Raw genomic sequence first — 10975 nt, 5'->3', positions numbered from 1 at the left:
ATCTCCAACGTATTTTTGCAACTAAGAAATGTGGAATACGTTATGCACTCCAGCAAGGACGGGTAGTAATGCAAGTCGGTACGCCACTTCTCCAACTCTCTCTAATACGTTGAAAGGTCCCACATATCGCGGACTCAACTTCCCATGCCTTCCAAAGCGAATGGTGCCTCGGTTGGGGAAAATCTTCAGGAACACATGATCTCCTGGCTGAAACTCTAAGTGTTGACGCTTCGCATCTGTCCAATACTTAAATCTGTCCTGCGCTATGCGAAGTCGCTCCCGTATGATCCTGACTGCATCAACTATTCTCTCAATCAACTCTGGCCCAAAAATCTCCCGTTCACCAATATCGTCTCAACTCAACGGAGAACGGAACTTCCTGCCATATAGTGCTACAAAAGGGGCCATTCCAATACTAGCATGGAAACTATTGTTGTATGCAAACTCCACCAAATGCAAGTGATCTTCCCACGATCCATGAAAATTAAGCATACAAGCTCTAAGCATATCCTCCAAAATCTGAATGGTCCTTTCCGACTGCCCATCGGTCTGGGGATGATAAGCTATGCTGAAACTGAGACTGGTCCCAAGACTCGCCTTCAAACTCTTCCAGAACTCTGAAGTAAATCGGGTATCGCGATCCGAAGTGATGCGCACTGGAACTCTGTACAATCGTACAATCTCCTGCAATACTAGAGATTTACTAACACTCTTGGGAAAGGAACTCATTGAAATATATAGAGATAAATATTTTACGTCCATGTATCTCTGAGCAAGATGCTCCGTCGACTGTCTCACTCGGAATGGAATGAAGTGAGCCGATTTGGTTAATCGATCTACGATCACCCAAACAACATCATTTTGTCTAGTGCTCCGAGGTAAGCCAGTAACGAAGTCTATGGTGACATGCTACCACTTCCATTCTGGAATAAGCAATGGCTGCAAAAGACCTGCGATACATTGATGCTCTGCCTTCACCTGTTGACATACAAGGCACTTAGCCACACTACGAGCCACACTTCTCTTCATACCACGCCACCAAAAGTTCAGCTTCAGATCCTTGTACATCTTCGTACCTCTAGGATGAATAGAATATGGTGAGCTATGAGCTTCCCGTAATATCTCCTCTCGAACATCTCCTTCTGGTACACAGATACGACTCCCAAATCGTAAGGATCCGTCCTCATGAACAACAAATTCCGACCGAAGGCCAGCTACTGCTAACTCTCTGCACTTCTGAAGAAATGAGTCACCTGCTTGTGCAGCCTTGATTCGCTCGACCAATGTTGATTGAATCTGAAGATTCATCAAAGAAGCGGTGACTCCTGGAAGAAGAACATCTATACTCATATTACTGCTGAAGTCGGTCCACTGAGCTGTGAGGGTCCTGATCGTCGAGTTAACGCTTCAAAGCATTGGTACTTACATGACAAATTCCAGGGTGTACTGAAGAGTACAATTGTATAGGTCTGCACATCATCTCCAACCATTGCGTCTGCACAGTTGAATGCTCCTTTTGATGAAGATATAACTTCATCTTTGTGATCGTAACACTTAGCTGCTCCGCCCAACAAAAATGTATCCAAAGCTTAAGGGCCAAAAATTCACAGTGCCAACTTTCCAAGTCGTGGTGCGGATATTGCTGCATCATGGCTTCTTCAGACTGATGCAGACGATCACGCTAGCCAATGGCATGCCTGCTGTAAGGAAGCCATCCCAATCCTCTACCTGATGCGTCGCAAACCACCTCAAATTTCCCACTCTTATCTGGTATTGTCAAGACCGGGGCCGAAATCAATCGAGACTTTAACTCCTCGAACGCCTGCTCACAAGTGTCGGACCAGACAAATCTAATATCCTTCCTCGTAAGTCGCGTCATCGGCTTCGCGATCTTTGAGAAATCCTTGATGAAGCGCCTGTAATATTTAGCTAGCCCTAGGAAGCTCTTAATGTCAGACAATGTCCTAGAAGTAGGCTAATCCCTAACAGCATATACCTTCTCCGGGTCCATAGATATGCCGTCTCCTGACACCATGTGTCCTAGAAACGCGATGCGATCTAGCCAGAACAGGCACTTGCTATACTTGGCGAACAGCCGATGCTCTCTCAGGGTCTGCAACACGTACCGCAAGTGCTCTGCATGCTCCGCTTCACTCTTGGAGTATACCAGGATATCATCAATAAAGTCTTCTACAAACTTGTCTAACACATCATAGAATACCAGATTCATCAGGTTCATGAATGTCGCTGGCGCATTAGTCACACCAAACAGCATCACTAAGAACTCATAATGTCCATATCTCGTTCAGAATGCAGTCTTGGGAACATCAGAGTTCTTGACCTTCACCTGGTGATATCCACTCCGCAGATCCAGCTTAGAAAATACTCTCGATCCTCCTAATTGTTCAAAGATATCATCAATACGGGAAAGTGGATACTTATTCTTCACTGTTACAGTATTCAACTCCCGGTAGTCGATGCACATCCGCTTGGATTCATCTTTCTTACCCACAAGCAACACATGTGCTCCCCAGGCCGATACACTGGGTCGTATCAAGCCTCTCTGTAAAAGATCATCCAATTGAGTCCGAAGCTCGGTCAACTCAGCCAGAGGCATATGATAAGGAGTCTTGGAGATCGGAGCAGTTCTAGGCTTCAATTCTATGAAAAACTCAATTGCTCGATCCGGTGGCAACCCGTAAATATCGTTGGGAAACACATCTTCAAATTCCCGAACTACAATTGGCTTCTCGGGTTCCACATGCATGGCAGCAAACGTTGCCTTCTTCGGTCTGGCTCTGTACTCTACCGGTCCGGCCGATGTGCTACCACTGAGGAACTCAAACCTCGGGTGATCCGGTATCTCAAATACTAGATTCCGACGGAGACAATCAATGGTGGCAAAGAATGACCCCAACCAATCCATCCCAAATACTGCATCAAAGCTCGGTAAATCAATCACCAGAAAATCTACAAAGAGTTCTCTCCCGCTAATGACCATCGTGCATGCTTCATAACCACTGGATGCTACTAAAACACCACTGCCAGTGTTGATATTCCAGCCCGTAGTCAGAGGAGTTATAGGAAGAGAATGAGCACTCATAAATCGATGAGACAAAAAACAATGGGAAGCTCCAGAGTCAAAGAGTGATAAAGCAGGAACGGAAGAAACAAGAACGTTGCCTATTACAGGAGGAATAAATGCAACTAAATGTCGCTGGCGCATTAGTCACACCAAACGACATCACTAAGAACTCATAATGTCCATATCTCGTCTGGAATGCAGACTTGGGAACATCAGAGTCCTTGACCTTCACCTGGTGATATCCACTTCACAAATCTAGCTTAGAAAATACTCTCGATCCTCCTAATTGGTCGAAGATATCATCTATACGGGGAAGTGAATACTTATTCTTCACTGTCACAGCATTCAATTCCCGGTAGTCGATGCACATCCGGTTGGATCCATCTTTCTTACCCACAAGCAACACAGGTGCTCCCTAGGCCGATACACTAGGTCGTATCAAGCCTCTCTGCAAAAGATCATTCAATTGAGTCCGAAGCTCGGTCAACTCAGCCGGAGGCATACGATAAGGATTCTTGGAGATCGGAGCAGTTCCAGGCTTCAATTCTATAGAAAACTCAATTGCTCGAACCGGTGGCAACCCGTAAATCTCATCGGGAAATACATCTTCAAATTCCCAAACTACATTTGGCATCTCGGGTTCCACTTGCATTGCAGCTAATGTCGCCTTCTTTGGTCTAGCTTTGTATTCTACCGGTCCAGCCGATGTACTGCCACTTTGGAATTCAAACCTTGGGTGATCCGGTATCTCAAATACTACACTCAGACGACGACAATCAATGGTGGTAATGAATGACCCCAACTAATCCATCCCAAATACTACATCAAAGCTCAGCAAATCAATCACCAGAAAATCTACAAAGAGTTCTCTCCCGCTAATGACCATCGTGCATGCTTCATAACCACTGGATGCTACTAAAACACCACTGCCAGTGTTGATATTCCAGCCCGTAGTCAGAGGAGTTATAGGAAGAGAATGAGCACTCATAAATCGATGAGACAAAAAACAATGGGAAGCTCCAGAGTCAAAGAGTGATAAAGCAGGAACGGAAGAAACAAGAACGTTGCCTATTACAGGAGGAGATAATGCAACTAAACTTAGCACTCATAAACAAATCCTATTATGATATCATCATGTAATGCGAAATAAGGAATTTCATAGGCAATGAATAATTCTTACCAGTGATAACCTGGTCGTTCGCCTCAGCTTCCACAGCTGACATCATAAACGTCTGACGCGGTGGTTGCTGCCTTTGTGCTTCCTGATAAAACTGCTTCTAAGGAAGAAAAGGCCCTGCTCGGGGATAGGGTCTCTGCTGAGCTGGTGCTACTGGGGCAGGTCGAGGTGGAGCTGGAAGAGCTGCCCGAACTGGAGGTGGGGGCAAGTGGGCCTGCTGTCGCTACGGACAGTCTCGACTGACATGACCGGGGGTGTAAGGACCATGAATTTTTGATACTAGTTAAAATAATTTTTTGGTATTTTAAAATATTCAATTATTATGATACTAGTTAAAATAATTTTTTGGTATTTTAAAATATTCAATTATTATTTTAAAAGAGTATTTGTATTTTTCTTGATTTTCTAGAATTTTCAAGAGTATTTGTATTTTTCTTGATTTTCTAGAATTTTCTACGATTTAAAAACCAAAATTTTAAATTATTTTAATGGTTTTAATATTTATAAATTTATTTCGTGCAGTAAAATTTTTTAGAATTAATTTGCTATGTTATCAGTACTATTACGTATTATTTTAAATAATATGTTGTATTATTAATATTATTATGTATTATTTCGTATAATACTTTGTTTTATTAATTACATATCTTTGGTATAATTTGTTGTATTATTTCTACTATTACATATTATCTGTCGTATTAGTATAACTGGTATATTTTACCGTGTACGTAATTGTCCCATAATTATTTGATTTTAAATTTAAGTAAAAATATTTTTATTATTAATTATTCTCGTTTAATTATACAATATGGGTATATTTTGACTATCTCGTATCAACTATTGTATTAGTACAACATGTATGTTTTTAATTGTAAATAATTATTTTATAATTAGTTTAATTTTTAAGTACCCGAAATTATTTATTATAATTATTTTCGTTTTAATTATCTAACCCTAACCCTAACTTTTATTTATATATATATATATATATATATATATATATATAGCTGCCCCTCCTCCGTCCACCCGAACTCAACCAGCGCCACCGCTCCTCTCCTCGCCCAGCCTCGTCGCTGTCCGCGCCGAGCGCCGCCCCTCAGCCCCCATCACCACCGCCGCCTTGGCCTCCGCGTCCGCCTCCGACCAGATCCGCACCCACGCCGAGCTCCAGCACCTCCACCAGTCGCCATCCTCTCCGCCTAAGCCCGAGCTCCACCTCCCCCGCCTGCACCTCAACCAAGCCCCGCTGAGATCCCGTCGCCGCCCCTTCTTTGGACAGTCGACAACGACCGTTGCCGCTGCCACCTCGACGGAGCTCGCCGTCGCCGCTACCCTCTCTTCAGATCCGTCGGGCAACACCCACATCGGTGCCGACGCTTCGTCCACAGACCTCTTGGTCTCGCAGGCAAGATCCCGCTTCCTTTGATCTATATTTCCATTATTTATATCTGTTAATAATTGATTGCATAGAATAGACTTCGATATGTTATAACCAGCGTGAGATTGTTGTTTCCATCGAAAGTCACCTTAGTCATTGATTTCATTAAACTTTAAGCGTTACAAATGAATTCAAATAACAAAAGAACAAAAGATTACAACTTTCTTGAAAATAAACACAAGATCCGTTTATCAGATCTTGCTTGCGTGGGTTCTTTGCCGGTGCCGGGGTTAATCCGTGGACGACCGCGAATCAGATCCGGTTGATGGGAAATTGGACAGAGCTTCTACCTCACCAAGGGGGTATTTGCTTGAAGTCCTGAAATCGACAAAGCGAAATCAGGGCTCTTCTCGAGATTAAGACAAAGCCTAATCTCAAGGAACGGATGTACGGGCTTCAGATCCTTCGAACGGCTTCTCCTTTGTGCTGAAGTTCGCCGGGATCTCGCTGTCCTTTGCTGAAATTTCATACTTCTTCACTCTCCAATCCAGCAGCACCTCGTCCTCTTGATAAAATTCCAGATCCAGAAAATGGAGGCCTTTGGTTCATATTTATAGGCCTCAAAATGCGGTTATTTGGATAAGAACAAGGGATTTGGCTCTATCTTTAGTCAACAGCAGCCTAACCACGTTTGAGGATGATCTCAAGTCAGTTAAGAACCCCTGGAACCGATAAACCCTGCAAAAAACCAATTAAAAACCGTCAAAACGTGTTTGGGACATTAGACTGCGCGGCAGAACAATCTGACCCGCGCTCGCGCGGGTCGGAATAATCCGACCCGCGCTTGCGCGGGTCGGAAACATCCGACCCGCGCTCGCGCGGGTCGGATCATTCCGTCCTGCGCTTAGCGCGGGTTCGCCGACTTTCTCCCTTTTTTTGGTTTCTTTCTTCCGGGACTTGTTCTTGTTGCGTATTCGTTCGATTTGTTGACTTGTATGCTTCGTCGCGAGACCGATCGTCGAACGCGCGTTGGTTAACATACGCGTGCTGATCGATGCGCGCGGGCTGATTGACGTGCGTGCGTTGACCGGCGCGCACGAGTTGGTTGACGTGCGCGCGTTGACCGGCGCACACGAGTTGGTTGACGTGCACGCGTTTGACCGGCGCGTACGAGTTGATTCGACGTACGCGCGTTGACCGACGCGCACGGGCTGATCGACGTGCGCGCGTTGACTGGCGCGCACGAGTTGATTGACGTGCACGCGTTTGACCGACGCGCACGAGTTGGTTTGACGAATCTTCTTGACTCGCCCATTCATTGCTTCGAGTTTCGTGTGGGCTCTCGTAGACAATTTTAGACGCCTACAGATACCCCCTCCAAAGTGTTTCAGCCTCATTCTTTTATAGAGGAGTCTGAAACGCTTTGGATATGATGGATCCCCACCTTCAGTCGGTGTTAAAGGAGCTACAGATGGTTTCGATTCTTGACTTCTCCATATTTTAGCGTATTCTGTATTTTGTCGAATAGCTAAGATTTTCTCGGTACTGCGTTTATCGTCTGACCGTTGTTGAAGCCTTGAACCGGAATTAGTGAGTGGGTTTTTTTTTTTTTGTTGATATGTCATTGAGTTGACTTTTGGATCAATTGCAACGTGTTGACTGGCGTTGACCTAGGGCTACGCGTTGACCGGCGTTGACCTTAGGGTTTCGAATCGATCGACGTTGACTTTCATCGCAACGCGTTGACTGGCGTTGACCTAGGGCTACGCGTTGACCGGCGTTGACCTTAGGGTTTCGCGTTAACCTGAGGAGAACCAGTTTATACTCGTGTACTCCTGGGAGTTTTGGGAATCAGTTTAACCTCGTGTACCCGCCGGAGGTTGCCAGGTTATCCTTAAGAATTATTATTTGTAACATTCTCTAGGAACTTCCTGTCAAAATGGGGAACAGTTTAGACTCATGTACCCGTTGGAGTTTGGATTTCGAATATTCCGATAATAGGCGAAAAATCACAAAATCACCCAAAATATAAAATTGGGTTCCGAATATTCTGAAAATAGGAGAAAGATCCCAAAATCACCCAAAATATAAAATTAGGTCTCGAATATCTCGAAATTACTTAGGATACGGAATTGAACTCCGAAAATTCCACATCTGAGTGAAAATGCCGCCAAATTATCCGGGAGATGAAATTGAACTCTGAAAATTCCGAACATGAGTGAAAATGACGCGAAATCACCCAAAATTTAAAATTAGGTCTTGAGTATTCCAAAACGCCGTGAGATCATCCAAAAGTATGATACCGGACCTCAAACATTCTGAATACGAGCCCAAATGCCGCGAAATTATCCGGGAGATGAGGTTGTACCCCGAACATTCGAAAAACGGGCGAAAACAGGTAAAAATACAGCAAAATAGGCACCAAACTGGGTCTGACCCGCGTTCACGCGGGTCAGATGAGTCCGACCCGCGTGATCGCGGGTCGGATTAATCCGACCCGCGAGCACGCGGGTCGGACACAAGTCCGACCCGCGGAACGCGGGTCGGAATCTGGGCAAGGGGTGAAAACCCCCCATCTTCTTTCTTCTTCCTCTTTCTATTGTTCGGTTCCAGTTTCTCAAAAGAACTTCTTCTTCAAGCTCCGGTTTTTTTTGAGAGCTCCTCTCCTTCAAGAATTCCTCCCACTCAAGAGTTCCTATCAAGATTAAAGTTCCCCTCCTTTAAATTCCTCAACTCCATCCTTTTCTTCCAATTCGGATTTGAGCAAAGAGGGGAGATCCGAACCTAGGGTTTTGGCCGCTTTGGGACTTTCTTCTTCTTCGAATTTCAGGTAATCTTCAATGTCCTCTCTTCAATTTGACTAAGTCTTTGAGTTTTAGCTTGATAGTTGGAACCCTAGTTCTTGAAATTGGGGGGAAACCTGAAATCTGATCTTAGGATTTGAGTGATGGCAGATTTTTTTCTTCATGGTTGCATGCATAACTTGGTAATTGAAGCCCTGATTCTTCGATTTTTTGGGAGAAAACCGAATTTTGGATTTGTTGGTTGAACTTACCTATGGCCGAACTTCCTCGAGATTTGTATTCCCTTGTATTCCCTAGTCAATGCTGCTTTAACTGTAAGTTGAATGCCTTCCAATGGGTTTGAATGTGTCTTCACAGTTTTGTATGGTTGAGATGAAAGGTCCATATCAAACCAGCACACACTTTTTTTTTTTTTTTTGCTCCCCACAATTACATTGTCACCCCAGGATGGATAGCAATGGGTGAGATCTCCCAAAGCTTTGTTTCAAGCTTCTTAATGAGCTTCGCTTTCAGAAGACCATAAACATTAATATTTTTCTTAGTTGCAACAAAGAAAATGGGACGCGCTGGATCGAACACAGACGAAACCGGAAGCCCCTGTAACTTTTTGATAGAATTTTGGCTATGCTTCTTGAAGAGTTGATGTAATAATATTGCTCTAGAATCACCACTTGGAACAACTGTAGTGAAATAGTCTCCTTTGCGTTGCCATTCAATTGTTGATACGGCTTTAAAATGTTACAACCTGATGCCATCAAGCATGGTATGTTGGAGCTAACTCACAGCAGATGGCGATTCCTCAACACGTAGGAGCTCTTGTACTTTTGAACTCATGTGCAACTAAACTCGTGTATGCTTTAAATCCAAACTTGTATATAGCTCGAGAACCTTACATGCCTTGAATTTGTACATGTGATTGAACTCTTGCATATGGTTGAACTCTTGTATATAATTCAAATTTGAATTTGTATATAACTGAGCTCTTGTATTATTGAATTCATATGTAACTGAACTCGTGCATGCCTTGAATTCGAGCTATTCTTGTATATGATTGAGCTTGTGAATCCACATATTGACATGATCGATGCCTTATGTTTGACTCTATGACACTTAACTTGTACCGAGAATGTCGTATAGGTTTAATTGGACCCTTAATTAGAAAATTCCATTTTGTAGAATTTCAATTAAAGATTCGCAATTTCCCTTTCAGTCTTTGATTCATGCATCTTGATTCTCGATCTGACCGAGCTGTTGGTCTTTATTGCAGATTAGCTATGTCGACGAGGAGATCGCGCCTCCCGAGGAGCCGCTCAGCCACTCAGTCACCTGAGAAGGAGCACTTGTCTTTCACTGGTAAACCTCTGTAATTTCCTGTTCATGAATTCCGAATTCTTATATCATGCTGCATATTGCATCCCCACCCTGTCCTCCTTGGTGAGGCAGTTGGGAAGAGTTGATACCCTCCTTTGTGGGGGTGGATGCTTCTATATTGCATCCCCGCCCTGTCCTCCTTGGTGAGGCAGTTAGGAAGAGTTGATACCCTCCTTCGTGGGGGTGGATGCTTCTATATTACATCCCCTCCCTGTCCTCCTTGGTAAGGCAGTTGGGAAGAGTTGATACCCTCCTTCGTGGGGGTGGATGCTTACCGGATACGTTTTGCTTGGTCAAAACGCGTCTCAAGGCCATATGGGGCGATTTTCTGCCGTATTACGTTCCTTAAGATAGGGTACATCACCGCGTCATTTATGTGAAGATGTACGTTATCTTGTAAATTCGTAATACCGCTAAAATCGTCTCGCCAATTACAAGACATCGACTCCATTTAGTAAAAAGAGTTCGACCCCCTGTGTCGCCTAAATGTTTCTTCATAACTACGTTTGATAAACACGCGTTACTTGTTTCAGTTGAATACCCTGCAACGCCGTTTTCTCAATACGAGATAGATGGCCATAGGAGTAGCTATTATACTGCCGTTGATAATCCGATGTCAATCCTGCGCACTTCTCAATTCGCCTCGGACCTCCCGGATGAATTCTGCCAGTCGATACGGGAGGGAAGTCGTCGCATCACGCGTCAATTAATTACTGACGCGCCGTTTGCTGAAGATACAGATCCTGATCATCCTTTAAGGAAGACCCATTACCTGTTCGGCGATTCTGTGACAGATCCCGATGTCATAAAGCTTGTGGATGAGCGGTGGCTACACAGTGACGGCATAACTTGCTTATATCTCCCTCCATTCCCCCGTCACCGTTCACTAACAGAATTGCGCGGGCAAGCGGTGACGCGACAGATGCCGTGGACCTTAACAGAGGAACATACCAGTATCCCTTGCGGGTACACCACCAGTCACTCACTTCCGGGTTCTCGTAGCAGAAGGCATATTACAGGGTTGCACCCGGGTGTGATGGGATTGGAGGACCCGCCTAAAGGGGAGGTTCCTATAATAGCTTGTACTGTGAGGAATCGTCTTGCTGAAATAGGACGTGAACTGCCCATCGACCAATATCGATGCTTTGGTTGGTCTCACT

General features: G+C 44.4%; 1 protein-coding gene across 1 annotated transcript; it reads right to left on the bottom strand.

The window, feature by feature from the left end:
- Nucleotides 910-2275, bottom strand: LOC109826720. The gene is made up of 2 exons (XM_020393736.1): nt 1997-2275; nt 910-1296 (listed from the first exon to the last, which is right to left on the bottom strand). Exons 1-2 carry the CDS (start codon nt 2273-2275, stop codon nt 910-912), a joined length of 666 nt encoding a protein of 221 aa, XP_020249325.1.

This window comes from Asparagus officinalis, chromosome 10 (assembly GCF_001876935.1).
Source record: "Asparagus officinalis chromosome 10, Aspof.V1, whole genome shotgun sequence".
Lineage (NCBI taxonomy): Eukaryota > Viridiplantae > Streptophyta > Magnoliopsida > Asparagales > Asparagaceae > Asparagus > Asparagus officinalis.
This window is presented reverse-complemented; position numbering and strand designations above follow the sequence as displayed.

What these genes read in the sequence shown, in the direction of transcription:
- LOC109826720 (XM_020393736.1), bottom strand. Translation starts at nt 2,275, where the DNA reads ATGCTGTTTGGTGTGACTAATGCGCCAGCGACATTCATGAACCTGATG. An exon ending in TATCTATGGACCCGGAGAAG is followed by an intron (nt 1,297 to 1,996) that starts GTATATGCTGTT and finishes ATGAATCTTCAG; the next exon opens with ATTCAATCAACATTGGTCGA.